Genomic DNA, 16,230 nt, shown 5'->3' on the forward strand with positions numbered 1-16,230 from the left:
GGGTTTGCTGGATGGAGTTCTTCAGTGGAGCCGAGGTCTCGCATGACAGCAAATCTGCACCCACGCGGAAGTGCCTCTCGTAGGGCCGCTGCGCAGGCACGGGCGGGCGCGGCTGTCAGACTGACAGGCGGTGACCCACATGTGCCTGCCACGGCACAGCGCCCACTTGGTTTTCTCCTCTCACCCCTGGGCCTGGCCTCGGAGGCTGGTCCCCGGGGGGACATGGGGCGGCGGGGCGGACCGGGGGAAGCTCCCTGAAGCAGCTGAGAGGCTGGCGGGTGGTCTGCAGACGGGTTCTCTCACGCCCACACCAGTGGGGAGGACACCCTGCTCGGGGTGCGGCCGGGGTGGCTTCGATTCTCTCCCCCGTGACGCCACGACTATCTGCTGGACAGGCCCCAGGTCACTCAGAACCAACAGACCAGCCGGGACGCCGACTTCATTTGCGCCCCAGTCTCTCTCAAGTTTAGGTTCTGATGGCGGGGCTGAGAAGTGAGCTGGGCCCGTGGCTGCGGGCAGCTTCGCGCATCAGACGCAGCGGCTCCTGCCCGGCCAGCTGCCCCCCACGGCCCTGTGCCCGCGGCCCCGTGTCAGCCCTTCTGCCGCCAACCTGGAGTCTGCCAGGCCGGCTCCCTGGTCTTCTGTGGTCAGAGCCTCAACCCAGGGGCCCCTCTGGGCACAGTCTGTTCCCTGTGTCACCCCCATGTCCCAGAGCCTGTGGCCTTCCTCTGCCAGCTGCAATGCTGCCCGCAGGTCTCTGTCCCCTGAGGGGGGACTCAGTGCTCAGGATAGGCCCTCCACCTGCTGACGTGCTGGTTGGCACATCCGCGGCCCTGCTGGCAGGGGCACGGGGTCTTGTGGCACACACATGGCCCCTGTGATTCTGGAACTGCTCTGAGTAGGGTGGCTGTTGAAGAGGGCACGAGGCGAGGCAAGTGCCCTGCGCCCTGACCTGGCCAGCATCCCTTGGCAAGGGGCCGGGCCTGGGTCACATCAGGAAGCAGGTGGCCACATCTGCCGGGGCCTAATCAGAAGGTGCTGGCTAGGGGTCTGCCTGTGGGCCACTGCTGTCCTGGTAGCAGGGGTGCAGCCCTGGCCTGGGCACCGGGGGCAAGGGCAGAGTCCGGACAGGGCCAGGCTGGCAGGGCACCTCACGGCACAGGGCGCCATGATGAGGAGATGCCCAGGCCAGCTGGACGCTCAGGTCTGGGCTCAGCTGAGGGGTCACCCCAAACAAGGGGCTGCGCCTGCACAACAGGGAATGTGGGTGTGCATGTTTGTGTGGGACTGTTTATGCATGTGCCAGGTGAACGAGTCTGCGTGCACAGGTGAGTGCACACGCATGTATGTTGGTGCGTATAAAGGTGCAGGTGACCTGTATGCGTGTGCATGTGTTTATGTGTGTGTGCACCAGAGTGGGGGTGTGTGCACCCATGTGCATTTGTGCACAGGTGTGGTCGCGTGTGAGAAAGAATGTGTGTGAGTGGTGTGCACACTTGCCTGCAGCTGTGAAAGTGGGAGTGTCCACGTAAGTGTGTGCAAGTCATGCGGCCTCCCCAGATCCTGCGCCAGGCTCACCAGCTCCTCAACACCTGTGCCCCGACGGCGACGCCCACGCCGGCAGGAAGAAGTCCAGGAGGGCCAGGGTGCGGGAGACCCCGCAAGTCCCTTCTTGAAGCCTTGGGAATCAGCTTTTTTTCTTTTTAAAGGAAGTTTGCTGGCTCGGTTTTCTCCTTTCTCCCAGGCCTGCGGGGCAGCCCTGCCCTGAACTGGGGAAAGGAGGCGGGAGGCAGAGCCAGTGTGAGTGGGGAGCCAGGCCTCCCCTCGGCTGTCCCGCCACATGCCAGCCACAGGCTCCTTGCCTGATGCTCTCCACAGCAGCCAGCCTGTGCAAACCCCTCCCAGAGACAGCAGCAAACAGACCTCTTCCGTTCTTTCCCAGGAGGACAGAGGGCACTGAGTTCTCTTCTCCTAAAGGAGGCACTAACCCCAGCCCATCTGGAAGATGCTGCTCCCCCCGGAGACCCTCCTCCCAGCCGGCCGCAGTCCAGGCCTCTCCCACCTGGAGGCCCACACCGTCAGGCTGGGCGGACAGTCCCTGCAGGGGGCCCTCAGGTTTGGCAGCTGCTCCCAGCTGCCCCACTTCAGGCCCCCTCATGGCCCTGAGGCTTCTGTGCAGGGCTGTCCGAGAGCCCCGGCCGCCGTGGACAGAGCCACTAGTGCCAGTCCTCCCAGGATGGTGTAGGCGCAGTGGCACCAGGGCGGAGCTTTAGGAGCGGCAACTTCTGAGTGCGCGAGAGGACACGTGGCCTGCGGGAAGCCCTCGGACGGAGCCTCCCATCCATTATCTGCACACAAGCGGAGCCCGTGGCCAGCAGTGATGTCCAGACTTCATGTCCTCTGGCCGCTCCTGGGGCCTGGCCGCCCGCTTCACTCCTGCTCTGCTCAGGACGGGGCTGCTGCCCTGTAGCTGAGGCGCCTCCATGAGACGAGAAGTGAAAATCTAGGGGCACCAGGGTCCATCTGGCTGCTGTCCAGGCTCTGGCCAAGGGCTAGGGGACAGACCAGGAATCGTGGGTTAGTGGGCACCTCAGGGAGCCCCTGTGTGGGTGGCTGGCTGCCCACCTTGCCCCTCTAGGGGTGGTGCTCCCAGCAGAGTCCCCTCCTGGCCAGCGGGACCGGCCCAGGCACAGGGTGGTGGCCCAGCCTCGCTCTGTCTAGCCGTGTACAAACAGCTTGGCTGGGGAGCCTTCTGGAGGCGAGGAGTGGGCGGGGGCATCAGGAACAGGCTTGGAAAGAACGCCAAATTAGCCCCTGATCTTGGAGGTTTGCCAGCAGAAACATGCCCCCTTTCGTGTTCCATTTGCGATCTCAGCGCATCAGAGCTCCAGGAGGCAAGTCTGAAAACAGCAGCGCGCCCTCAAGGTGGTGGCGCATCGGTGCCACATCGCTGGAAGAGGGAGTCTCGGCCGAGCTTAGGTACAGAACGTAGGGCTCCTCTGAGAGAAAACACGTCCAGGAGCAGTGCTCACATTCCAGGAACACACGGTGCCCCTTTCTTTTCTGAGCGCTCGGAAGGGATGTGGCCGATGGGGACAATGGCTTTGTGTCAAATCCATTTTCTATGCTTCAGAAGACGAAGGGGAGAGGCCAGCGTTGGGCTCCTCCTCAGGAAAAGGTGCAGCGGCCACGGAGGCTGGGTCTGCTGAGTGCGGCCCGAGGTGGCTGCGAGGGCCCTGGCACCGTCGGGGCACTCAGGGTCAGCGGCCACAGAACCTCGCTCTGCCTGGGGTCCCTGATCCACAACTGCCCACCACAGGGACTGGCCATTCCAAATGTCTGCCATGCTGCCTCTCTCACTCCAGGCAGGCCAGGTGTTCCCTCACTGGCCCAGTTCTCACACAGAGACACACCTTTGTAAATTCTCAAATTTGAAAATCTCTTGGAAAAAAAAATAAAGCAAGCCTCACCTGGGGGACGGTTGGGGCAGAGGGCCTGTGGTTACAGAGATGGCGGTATGTTTCCCCACACCGTGAATTTTGGTTTCTGGGGCTGGTTCTCAAGCCCATATCTCCACTGGGTGCAGACAGCGTGTGTAAATGGGGCCGAGGTGGCAGAGGAGCGCCCTTGCTGGGCCTCCTGAGAAACACACAGGTCCAGCCCGGGGTGTCTTCAAAAATGAGACCTGGTGCATCTGCTTCCACCTCAGTGACACAGGGAAGTGTCCAGGCCAGAAACCAGGTGTCCCCATGGCCAGGAGAGGTCCTGGGCACCTGCAGAGCAGCATGGCACCTGACCAGGGCTGGCCGTCCTCAGTTTCCTCATCTGTAAATAGGAGAGACAATAGCCCAACCTCTAGGTTCAGGTGAGATTTAAATATGTGTAAACCACATGGGGAGAACTTAGCAAAGCATCGGCCCCCTGGAGAGTGCTGAGTGACATACTGTGGAGGTGAGAACAGTCATAGTGGTGACATCGATGATGATGGTGGTGATGGTGATGGTGATAATGATGATGATGATGATGATGGTGGTGATGATGGTAGAGATGATGATGGTGGTGATGATGGTAGAGATGGTGATGATGGCGATGATGGTGATGATGGCGATGATGGTGGTGATGATGGTAGAGATGGCGATGATGGCGGTGATGGTGATGATGGCGATGATGGTAATCATGGTGACAATGGTGATGACGGTGAAGGTTATGATAGTAATGATGATGATGATGAGGGTGATGATGGTAATGGTGGTGATGATGATAGTGGACTCTGGATAGAGGATGGCAGACCCTGCCATGTGCAGTCTAGTAGGGAGGGAGCCGGGGTACAGGTGCCCCCCACATTCTCTCCTGCCTGCACCCTGCCAGCTAATGGCAGACCATCCAGGCCAGCCCCAGTGCCACAGTAGCGCCAGCCGGGCAGTGAGATGCACGTGCCCACTGGACGAACAGAGGGAGGGGTGGGCACGCAGCCCAGAGGGAGCCCTCACCTGGAGGCCTGGCCAGCTCCCAAAGGAGCCCCAGGGTGCCTTCTCTCCCTCTGGTCGTGGAGACCCATGGCCCTGCGTGTCCTCCCCATGTGTCCTCCCCACGTAGACGGCTCTGCCTGGCTGACTTCTCGGGTGCTTGTGTGGCCCCGTCTCTGGCTAATGAACACACTCCTTGGTGGGTCATTTGCCCTGAAGACTAATGAGGTGTGTCTGGTCACCTCCAGATGAGACAGCTCTCATCCCTTAGGGCCAATAACATTTTGTTTTTTTGATTCACGTAAATGAAGGAAACATTTTGGCCTGTAGCAGGCTCTCTACTTGGCAGGGTCCTGGGCCCACGGCGGCCATTTGGCGGCAAAGGCCTGGCCCTTGCTAGCCTTGTTTATTCCTGGGCTTCTCCACCTCCTGCCTGGATGTCCTACACAGGTGATTAGGGAGTCTAATTGAGTCGGCTGTAAAAAGATAATTAATTGACATTTCCCTCCCGGAGAGGTCAAGCTGCCCGATCTCCCTGGCTCAGCCTCCGTTCCCAGTCACCCCTCCCTGGGGGCAGCGCAGTGGCCTTTATCTTGCTGATAAAGCCGTAATTGTTGTAATTAAAATCTACAGAAAGGCTTCAGAAGTAACTCCCCAGAGCCCAGTCAGGCATCTGCTTGCAGGGGCCCCTGCCTGGGGGGTCGGCCTGCTGGGGCGAGCCCCCCAGGACACACGGGAGCAGCTCAGTGGCCCCTGGAGGCTAAGGCAGGACCCTCACTTGAGAACCACTCCCCTTGGGAGCCTGAGGGAAGGCGGGATGCTTCTTTCTCTTGGGGCCACGGAGCCCGGGCTGAGAATACCTGCTGCATTCCCAGGAGGTTTGATGCCCGTTGAAGTCGCTCGCTAGGGTGGGCTGGAAACGGCCCAGCCCACAGGTGGGAAGAGCGGGGTTTGCGGCCGTCGCCGTGTGCCTGGGGGTCTCTGCAGCTCTTTTATCAAGTGGGGTCTTACTTCGTTTGGGTGGCACCTGCCAGCAGCCTCTTAGCCTTTCCTCTTTGGACATTTGGCCTCAGGGGGCCGTGTTTGCCCACAGGGTGGACGGGGTGAGGAAGGGGCTGCAGAGGCAGAAGGGTTGGGGCTCTCGGCCACCCTGTGGCAGCAGGGACAGGGCCGCTGGGACATCGCACCCGCAGCCACGTCCCAAGGCCAGGGCCATGAGCAGAGGCCAGAGGGGCCAAGCAGCCAGAAGGCCCAGGGTGGCAGCGGTCGTGAGCAAGGAGACGTGTGATTTGCGGGTGCGGCCTGTCCTGGAGGCCCTGCGCCAGGGGGCTTGACCGGTGCTCGGGGTCCAGAAAGTCAGTGGGAGTTTGGAGCAGGTGGGGACAGCCCTTGATTGTGAATCCATGTGCTGGGGCGTCGGAGGGCGGGGACAGGAGCGTCAGAGCTGCAGCCGAGAGGTTGGGCAATGGCCTAGACCCCACAATGGCAGCCATGGAAAGACCAGGATTGGGGGACATCGACGAAGGGTGGGACAGAATCGAGGATGTCACCCACATTCCTTGCCCAGCAACCAGGTCAAGGGTGGGGCCTCTCACCAAGAGGGGGAGACTAAGCTGCAGGAGGGCGGGAGTTGGGTCTGGGGGACCCCAAGCTCCATGTCCAGGAGACAGTGCTTAGAGGTGTCTGCAGGGAGCTGGAGCCGGATGTCTGGTCCGCAGAGGAGGCAGAAGTTGGGGGTCATCTGGGTAAGTGTGGTGCTCGCTTCCGTGGGGCGTGGGGGAGTGTGGACAGAGGAGAGAAGAGGCTGGCCCCCACCTGGGGCAGCCGGCAAAGCCCCGGGGAGGGAGCCAACAGAGGCAGGAGAGAGAGGTCAGCTGAGGCCACTGACGCCGCGGAGCAGGTGGGGCCAGAGCAAGGCTACGCTGACATCAGGGGAGGGGCCACTGGGCCGCTGTCATGGGAATCCTGGATTGTCAACAAACGGAGAAGCTTTGCACTGACCGACCTCCTGCTACGGGGCAGACGGTGCCCTGAGCAGATGCAGCTTTGAATGAGTTCAAGCTCCTAAGCAAACTAGAGAGCCCTGTGCTCTGGGGGAGAGCAGAATCCCCAGGCCTCTCCTGGACCGCCCGTGAGCTCCTCCTCTCTGGCAGGGGAAGGGCAAGCTCCCTACGAGGCTTCCGGGGCTTCTCGGCCCCCACGGCCACCACGCTGTCTCCCCAGACTGTATCCGATCAGGCCTCAGCACCACCCACCCAACACGTGCTCTGCGCCACAGTCCGGCACAGCCACGGCCGGCTTGGCCTGCCCTACGTCACATGTGTAGAGCAACCAGGGGCTGAGTGACTGACTGTTCAGACAGGCCAGGAAGCCACGGTCCAGCTGACACCAAGGAGCCAAAGGAGGTGGGAGGGGAGGTGTCCAAGAAGAGAGGTCAGCGTGCATGGCTGGAGCTTGGCCAGCCTGGCTTCCCATGAAGGCCACTGTTGCAGCCGCGTGGAGAACGGATCAAAGTGGGGTAGGAGGACCCAGGAGTCCTGCCAAGGGTAGCGCTGGTGTCGGGTGGGAAGTGCCAGGCCGGGCGAGGGTGGGGCGGGCGAGGGAGAGCATCAGTGCATTCAGATTCGAGTCTATTTCGAAGGCAGAACTGATGTCGCTGCTGCTGCTGCAGAAATTCTGGGGGTGAAAGAAGAGAGGGGTTGACTGATGGCTGTCCCCCGGGCTTCCGGCTCGGGCACCTGGGGGTGGGGTGCCAATCACCAGGCAAGGTGGTGGGCAGATTTGGAGGTCCCATCTGAGAAGTATGTGAGACCAACAAGTGGAGATGGGAGGATGGCGGTCAGATGTGCGAGCCCAGCGTGGTCAGTGTGCCGTCACGTTTGTGGGGAACATGCTCTCGTCAGCGATAGACGCACCTCGGTTTCTTGTGTCCGGGTCATCCCCCTTCCAAAGGCTGCACCTCTTGCCCAGTCTTCCTCCCACCCCCGTCACAGCAGAACTCCCCTCTTTGTAGGGCTGTCCCATTGGGTCAGATAAGCTTCCCTACTCCCCGTCCAGGCCAGGGACGTGGCATGGACTCCTGGGTTCCAATGTGCCTGAATCTAGATGGTCCCCTCCTAGGACTGCAGACATAACTGCTTTTTTGTTTTGAGCCAGTCCGTATTGGGTTTCTTTCACTTGCAGCAAAAGGGTCTTAGAGCCTCCTTTCCCTTTGTCCTCGGACAATGAGCGGCATGGAGGCAAACTTCTGCCACCGTGCGCAGGTGATCCCAAATGTCCGATCTTGTCAGCAGAACGATGGAGGCTTTGCCGAGCGGTCATCTGTTTCTCCGTGCCGAGTCAGCTGGTTGATTTCAGTGACGTTCGTGCTACCCGGTAGAGCATGGTAGCTGACATCGTGGCTCCCCCTTAACTCTCTGAGCCCTGGGTTCTCTTCACTCAAGTGGCAATGATGACAGAACCTCTGCTCCGAGGGGCCATGACGTTTCCCTGAGACTCTGCCTGCAAGTGCTTGGCGCCAAGTTGGTGCATCAGCCACTGTGACTGTCGAGAGAGCAGACTCTTCAAACAGCTCAGTCGGAGCCCCCAAACCGAGGGAGGCAGCAGCCTCCAGGCTTGGTTTGGGTGGACGTTGATTTTCACACCAGATGCGTTTTCCAACCCCCTCTTCTTGCCCCCATGTCCCCCAGAAATGGCGGCTGTGGGTCCAGGTTGGACGCTGCTGCTGTTGGAGGAACCAGCAGCTCAGTGCTCGCCTTCTGGGACCCACTAACGCACGGTCACCTTTGCAGAGGGTTATTAGGATACAGAGCTGAGGTCTTTATTGTCCAGAGGTGTCGATAAAAAAGGTAGTCAAAGTTCGCTCCTCTCGAGTCCACGTGGAAACTGGCAGTGCGTTAAGAAATGGAAATGATGCCGTCAGCAGTGCAGTTCCCACTCATTGCCCAGGACGTAAATAGTGCGAGGACAGCAAAAGCTAATGGAGAGGAGGACATTAGTTAAAGAACGTCCTTGTGGAAGGAAAGACTGTACTTTTTATAATGCAGCATAATGATGAAATTAAGACACCTCTGAGAGAAATAATCCCCACCTGTAATCTGGGGTCACTTCTGGGCCCGTCTCTACTTCTCCCTGCAGAAGCTGGGCTCAGGGGAAGGCGCGTGAATGCCTGTATCCAGTGCCCGGGTGAGAGTCGCCCCTCCACTCACCCAGAGCCCCCCTCGAGGGTCCCCCCTGCAGAGTCTGTTAGCAAGAGTGTCCTGCCCCCTCGTCCCCCTCCAGCCGTTCCCACGGCCCCAGCCAGCCACCTCTCCGAGGCTTGGCCAGCTCCTGCTGGCGGCTCTTCCCAGATGGTGAGCTGGGTAGGGGCCCTCAGGTCAGAGGGCAGTAGGGAGAGCCCGGGAGCCTGGCCCCCATAGGATAGAGGGGCCTGCTGCGTGCATGTTTGGGACGGTCCTGGGGTGGCCCCTGCACCAACCTAACGTCACATCATCACCATCTGGTCTCAGCCACTGACTTTCTGAGCAAAAGAGATGGAGGGAGGGGGCAGCTGGGGCTGCAGCCCACCTGCGGGTGAGGCTGAGCCTGCGGACTGGACCGCCAGAGGAAATGCCCTCGTCACCCTCACACTCCGGGACCCCTGCGAGCGGAGGGGTGCAGGATGCCTGGATGGGCAGGGGTCCACAGTGGGGGTACTCCCTGCAGGGACAGACAGGCCAAGCCATTTTTGGGTGCCAGAGGATGTCGAGGTCTCCTGGGGGCTGTTGCCCCTCGTGGGGGCTGGTGCCTAGCGGCAGCTTCCATGCCCCACACTTGTCACAGTGTGGCCAGTACCACCGTAGCACACTGCCATTGTTGAGTAGAGATGTCCTTCTCTGCTACACCGTTCAGAAGAGGGTGCTGGGCTCTGCTGGGCCAAGCACGGGGCCCCCGACCTGCGGCCTGTCCAGATCTTGCCCCAGACACTCAAGGCCTTAGCCGGTGGGAGCATTATGGTAAGAGACCCTCTCAGCCCCAAAGGATTGGCCTGCCAGGCCCTGATGGTGGACCCCTGATGATGAGAAGGCGTCGAGGGGCTGTGGGTCCCAAAGTACACCCACTGTCGAGCCCGTTCTGTCTATAGCAGGGTGGCCAGGGGAGTGCCAGGACCAAGTTGTGTCTTTGTCGCTGCCCTGCCCCCCACCTGGCCACTCACCTGGAGATGGCCATGTGGCCAGAGTTCTGGGCAGCAGGGACAGGCCCCCAGACCCCCATGGCTGCCTCTGGCCCGACCACCTCAGCTGCAGAAGCTGTACTCCAGAGGCCACGTGAGCAGCTCTTTCTGATCTGTGCTTCGTGGTGCTAAAGGGCTCTTCTGCTCTTCATTCTCCTGGAAAAGCCTCTTTCTCCTTAGGTGGGGGATGCAAGCCCTGCTGTCCTGAGGACTGTCAGAGAGTGGAGCGAGGCTGTGCCCAGTTCATGGACGTCCGCCTTGGGCCCCCTCCGCCTGGGTACCACCCTGTGCTGTTCCTGGGCGGCGTCCACAAGGTAGGGGCAGGAGACGCCCCCAGGGCTCAGCCCACACGCTGCCCAACACTGAGGCCAGTGTGTCCGGGGTGCTCGGGGTGGACCTCCCCGGAGAGCCCCTCTGAGCCCCTCCCACCCCCGCTCCTTCTAGAAGGCAGGCAACAGTCCCAGAAGCTGCCTGGGCCCCATGAGGACGGCGCCCACCACACAGGACCCACCAGGAGGCAGCAGGTAGGAGAGGTCGACCCCACTCATGGGTGTTTGGGGGGGTTAGTCTGGCCTCCCCCCAGCTGGGCCATGGGTGGGGCCTCCCAGGTGTGTGCATTCATGGGCGGGAGCTGAGGACACCCTTCTCCACAAACCTGCCTCAGTTTCTCCCGGGTGTGCAACACTGCGGACACGGCGGGCAAGGCCTCCGTCTGCCCAGGGGTTGCAAAGGCTCCTGTGGCTGGCAGGACAGGGGCTGAGTTGGCTCCCTCAGCGGCAGCCCAGGGCCTGGTCTAGGACAGTGATGCCACCCACACCGAGGGCCCTCCCTGGGAAAGGGCAGCGGGAGAGTTGCCCCGCTGTCCCCGGTGGCTGACAGTCCCCGCTCGGCGACTCGCTCAGGCGGGTCCGCAGTAGGCAGCGCAGAGCAGTCTGCTTCCTGCAGAAGCGCGCCGGTGGCAAGGGCAGCCTCACGGGGCCTCCTTCCTCAGGGGCCGCGTGCACAGAGGTGAGAGGGGCCCAGCGGCGGGCAGGGCGGTGGGAGCACATCGGCCTGGTGCTGGCACTGCAAGTTCCTTACTGTTCCGTGCCAGGCCACTGTGGGCCGCCACGTGCCAGAGCCGTAAGTAGCCCATCCTACAGAGGCGGCTCATCCAAATCCAGTTTGGATTTTCCTTTGACAAATTAGAGAGGGCTGTACGTCGCCGTGTGGGGAGCCAAAGAGACACTCCTTCTGTCGCTCCTTCTGGGTGACATGCTCTTCCCAGCCCGCCATCCTGCCGGGAGGAAGGCTGAATTCCAGAGAAAGGTTTCCAGGCCTCTGCTTGCAGGAGCAGCTTGTCCCTGCCAACCCACGCAGCCACGGAAGGCTCCGGTGCGACTGACCCTGCCTCCGTCTGCCCAGGCCCCCAGCACCGGGGGCCATGGGGAGCTGGCTGCGGCGCGCTGCAGAGCACGGGTGGGTCCCTGCAGAGTGGCCAGTGCTGCCCGCCCCTGCCTCCAGTGGGTTCCTTTGCAGTGGAAGCTGTGAGGTGCGGCCGAGCAGGGCAGACCTGGGGCTGGACGCAGGACGTCCTGGCACCATGGCGCACTGACCCCGAGAAAAATCACCCACTCTTTTTTTTTTTTGAGAAAGACTATCCCTGAGCTAACATCTGCCAATCCTCCTCTTTTTGCTGAGGAAGACTGGTTCTGAGCTAACATCTGTGCCCATCTTCCTCTACTTTATATGTGGGACGCCTGCCACGGCATGGCTTGCCAAGTGGTGCCATGTCCACACCTGGGATCTGAACCAGCGAACCCCAGGCCGCCAAAGCGGAACTTGTGCACTTAACCACTGTGCCACCGGGCCTGCCCAATCACCCACTCTTGAAAGATGTGAGCCCTCCCTCTGGGGACAGGCAGGCCCAGGCCCTGGGGGCTGGGGGGTGGGAGAACATCACTCCTTGGGGGGCGGAGAAGAGCCTCAGGGGCCAGTAAGGGCGCCAGGCCTTCCAAGACGCCCGCCAGCTGCCCAGGCCGGGCTTTGACCCGAGCATGCGGCCTCGTCAGCCTGCAGAAGCCAAAGTCAGTGCACCATGGACACCTCACTCTGCCTGGGATGACTCTGCTTCTCCTCCCACCCAACTCAGGGGCATGCACTGAAATAGCCATGCAGAAAGCAGAGCTGTGGGCACAGATCCGACCAGGAGTCTAGGAAAATCAGGAATTCCGTGGAAACGGGAAGGAAGCCTGCAGCCTCCGTCTCGAGCCACAGCAGCCTGCTGACGCTCCTGCAATTAGATTGCTCATCGGTGACGCTAGTGGGCGTGGGACGAGCTGGGAACACTCGGAGGCTGGCACGGTGTCAGCAGGCAGACCAGCCTCTGATCCACTCTCGAGGTCTCTCCAGTGGAAGGTGCCGTCCTCTGTGTTGCTCTGAGCCACGTATGTGAATTAAACATGAAGCTCGCTTGACACAAAAACTGGAGAAGCACAGACTTAAAAAAAAAAGCCAAGATCCTGCTAAGCAGGGAGCTCCCACGTGTGCGCGGTGTTTCCATCGCAGGAACGTAGGTGAGAGCCAAGAGCCGAAACCACCAAGAACCGTCCACACAACGTGCACGCACCCCAGTGCTCAGGGCAGACTTGCTGCCTGGTTTGGTAACTGTGGCAGCTCGGCAGCTGAGGCTGATGTTGAGCCATCTTATTTCAGCAGAAAGAAGGCCCTCGCTGTCCGATTCCTCCTGGGAAAGCGGAGGGAGCAGCCAGCTCATGCTCCCACCAGCCCGGGCCACTAAGGGCTTTCGAGGCACATGAAACGAAGTGTCCCACAGCAGGTCGTCATCATCCAGGAAGGGACACGCAGAATCGGAGTTGGTCTCAAGAGGCTCCACGTCTCTTTGAACATGAGCTCGTGACCAGCGACCTGGCTCATTTCCACCCATATCCGAGGTTCCTTGGAGCCGAGCCTCAAGGCGCAGGGTGGACGCCCGAGGGCGAGGCCGGCCCATCCTCCCCAGGGAGCCCTGTCCATGCGGCTGAGCTCATGTCTTCCGGATACAGCAGCCCTGGAGAGATGTTTTTAATCCTGACCCCCCTGTGGCTCACGACCCCAGCCGTCAGCTGCAGGGCCCTGTCTGCAGAGCTCCCACTGGCCTGGAGCAGCAACCGGTTAAACAGACACGTCTGAGCGTCGACATGCAAGCCCAAGACTCCCCCCAGGGCCCCAAGCTCTGCATCCTCCCTGCCTCTGACCCCATCCGGGTGTTTGTGGGACCCCTGTCCCCCACCTGGGGAAGAGTGTAGGGGAGCCTGCCCGTGTCCCCGGCGCCCCCTGCCTGCTCTGCCTGGGGACGTGGGCTGTCTTCACTGCCCCCCACTGGCTTCCTTACTCTGGTTCTGGCACCAGCTCCCTGCGCCAGTGTCCGAACCTGGCTCTTGACCCAAAAAGCCCACCCTTTGGGATTCTAAGAAAACGGTACTTGGCAAATTCACCTGGTCTGCATGAAGAATCTGCACCCAGTCGTGGGGTCCGTTCCCTGCGGGGTCCCCCAGGAGCAGGGCGTGTGGGCGCGAAGGGCTTGCCGCCATGTGAAGGAGGCCAAGTTGGGGACCTGGGAATGAGCAGCTCCTGAGGCCCTGTAAGCCCCACCCCGACTCTCGTTTGTAAGTGACAGACCCACGTGGGGGCAGAGAGGGGCTTGTGGCTTCCACAACCAGCAGGCCCTCGGCACTTCCTGCCCGGGACGTTCTGGCCACCCCCAGTTCCCATTCAGCTCGACACGTGGTGGCCTCCTTGCTGATCCCAAGGACCCTCCACGATGCCATCTCACAGATGTCTCAGCTTCCTGGGAGGCCCCTCCTTCTATAACGGAGAGCGGGCCTGCTGGGCCCAACCCAGCTGCTGAGATGGGGCGCAGGGCCCCATCGGGCCTCCCCCTGGCTTCCTCCCCACCAGGCTGGCTCAGGCAAACGTGGGGCCCGCAGGCCCGGTGCCCTGTCCAGCAAGGGCAGCCCGCGCCTCCCTCGAAATCCGTAATCCTGCATTGCTTGGTTTGCTATGATCTGCCTCCCAGTTCCCGAGTGAGCCCCCTGCGGGGAGGGCTGCAGGGGGACGACCAGAGGGGAGTGACTGACAGGCTAAGGCTGGTAGAGGCCGGCCTGGGGGCAGCCCGCGGTCTTACCCTGTGACAACAAAGGGGCCACACCCAAGACACCCTCCAGGGACACAGACCAGCGGTCACTCCTGGTACAGCCCAAGGCCAGTCCGAGGCCGCCCTGCGGCCACCCCCCGATGCCGGCTTGCCCCTTCTCTGTGCCCCCCAGCAAGCCCCGGAGCCACCCCTGCTCACGGGCGTGTTTTCCCTCCTGCCTCCCGACCTGTTTCATTGCCGTCGCTGAAGCTGCGGTATTGACGGCAGCTCATCGCGAGCTGCACAGTTGTATCTTCTGCTTGTCCGAGTGTCGGGCTGACTGGCGAACATTTGCTCCAGCGGCAAGGTTCGTGGGAGCGAGGTGGAAGTGTATGTAGACTGCTCCCACGTCCCAGAACCCTGCGTGCCCATGCCCCTGCCATGCCCACGTCCCCGCCACGGCAGGCACGCCCACATCCCCCTGCCAGGCAGGCGTGCACCGCGACATCTTGTCGGCAAGTATGCAGCACAGCTGGAAGCCCTCCCGCTCCCCTCAAGCCCGCACCGGCGGCCTGGTCTGGGGCTGTTGGATGCGGGGGCACAGTGGCCTGCATCGTGTCTGACGCCTAGACGAAGAGCTCCCACTGGCAGGGGACAGCAGAGCCGCCGGGCTGACACGCATGTCCGGGCCCATGAGCAGCTTTTGGCCTCTGTGTCGGACCCCAAGGTCCAGGGGGAGAAGGAGAAGCCGCCAAGTTCAGATGGCCGCCATCCTGCCTGGGGCCACCCGAGTGGGGACCGATGGCAGGCCAGCCGGTGTCTCAGCTTCTGCTGTCTGTGCAAGTGGTCAGGATGGCCGGGCTGTGGGGCTGGGGACAGGGCCTGCTGACAGTGAGGCCCCGGGGCCAGTCTCACCCTCAAAACAGCCTCAGCCGTGCCCACATGCCTGCGCGGCCCCACAGACAGGAGCCGCCTTCCGTGTCTGCTGGGGGCCCCTGGGAAGGACCAGGCTGACCCGCCTGCCCCCGGGTCGCCTGTTCCCTCCGCCTGGTGGCCCCTCAGAGCCACAGCGAACCTCATACTTGCTCATTATTGGCTTTGCCTGAGTCGGTCTCGTCCCACATCAGCCGTCTCCCTCCCGGCCAGGGGCTCATACAGTGGACATGACTGGGACAGGCGCCTCCTCATCTCACAGAGATGAGCAGTGACACGCCACCCACCCGTAACTTCTCTCGGAGCCGAGTGCTGGTTTTTGATTTACATAAAAGGGTAGAGTGCTCAGGGGAACCATTCGCTTCTGTTACAACTTTCAGGCACAGTTCTGTAGTATCTTCCTTGACTAAGAAAAATTACCTTTGTGCTCCCAAAGAAGGCATTTCGGTGGAGGGGAGAGGGGCGAAGGGTCCGGCGGGTGCCGCGGGGCCTTCCCAGAGCCACATGACCGGCCCTTGCCCCTCCGGCAGACCCGCCCTGACTGTTTGCTCTCAGGGGTGTGTGCCCCACAGGGCAGCAGTGCCCAGGGACAGCCAATCCTGAGGGGCCCAGCCCCCAGCCCACTTGGGGCCCCTCACCACACAGTCCCCCACCCCTCGGAGGGAGCAAGGAAGGGTTTGCGCCGACCCCCCCACCCCAGGCAGAGGCCCCGCTGGTAAGGCCCTGGGTGTGGATGACGGGGAGGGGCTGGCAGGGGTCCTGGGCCAGGTCCTGGGGGTCATGGAAGGGACCGACGTGCATGGAGCTCCGGCTTTTCCCTATTGTTATGTAAGTGGCTTCTTCGCTGTCTCAAATCTGGTCCTGAGTGGCTGCCTCACTGCTGTCAGTGGATCTGCTCTGGTCCCCTGTCCCCAGACACTGGACCAGCTTGTTGGAGGGGAGACAGCACACGGATGGGGCAGCCCCTCCACGCGGACCTGGGAGTCGGCTGAAGGCCCTGCATGCAGTGCGGCTGCCCCGGGCCAGCAGGGTTCATCACCGGCCCCTCGCTGCATTCCTGCGGGGACATTCCTGGCATATTACGGAATTTCACAACATGACACAGAGCTCTGTCAGTTCCTGGATGATGTGAAATTGTGTCAGCTGCAAAAGATGGACTCGATTTCACAAACGCAGCCCTGAGGTTGCCCAGCCAAACAGGGGAATTGCCCTGAAGTGGGGGGCACGCAGCTCTGGTTGCGTTTTCCCCAGAAATCCTAAATGCCTCGTGACAGGAAAGCGCGGCCGCCTGCAACCCCGTCGGCCGGAGAGGAGATGCTGTCAGCCAGCTCTGTGTGCGGGAGCTTACAGCGCGACCTCGCCCGGGAGTGCTCATTGACAGCTCAGCCCAGGCCCCACCCCGAGCAACACTCGGGCCACCAGAGCCCCTCCTCCGCTCACTCGGAGAAAAATGGCTTTAATTAAGACTTCCGTGATTAGTCATTTAATCAGTCATTAGGCCAACA

At 61.6% G+C, this 16,230-nt stretch overlaps 1 protein-coding gene across 15 annotated transcripts in view; it reads left to right on the forward strand.

Annotated features, from left to right (window-relative positions):
- Positions 1–16,230, forward strand: part of MORN1 (MORN repeat containing 1) — a 61,245-nt gene that overhangs the window by 35,091 nt on the left and 9,924 nt on the right. For 14 of the 15 annotated variants that reach the window (XM_070605304.1, XM_070605209.1, XM_070605188.1 and 11 more), the window contains 2 exons: positions 9,859–9,992; positions 10,123–10,202. In XM_070605304.1, the coding sequence (XP_070461405.1) occupies positions 9,859–9,992; positions 10,123–10,202 (214 nt within the window). Of the gene's footprint in view, positions 1–9,858; positions 9,993–10,122; positions 10,203–11,809; positions 15,080–16,230 lie in introns of those variants that run through there. The other variant, XM_070605249.1, reaches the window with a different exon arrangement.

This window comes from Equus przewalskii, chromosome 2 (genome assembly GCF_037783145.1).
Source record: "Equus przewalskii isolate Varuska chromosome 2, EquPr2, whole genome shotgun sequence".
In the NCBI taxonomy this organism is placed as follows: Eukaryota; Metazoa; Chordata; class Mammalia; order Perissodactyla; family Equidae; genus Equus; species Equus przewalskii.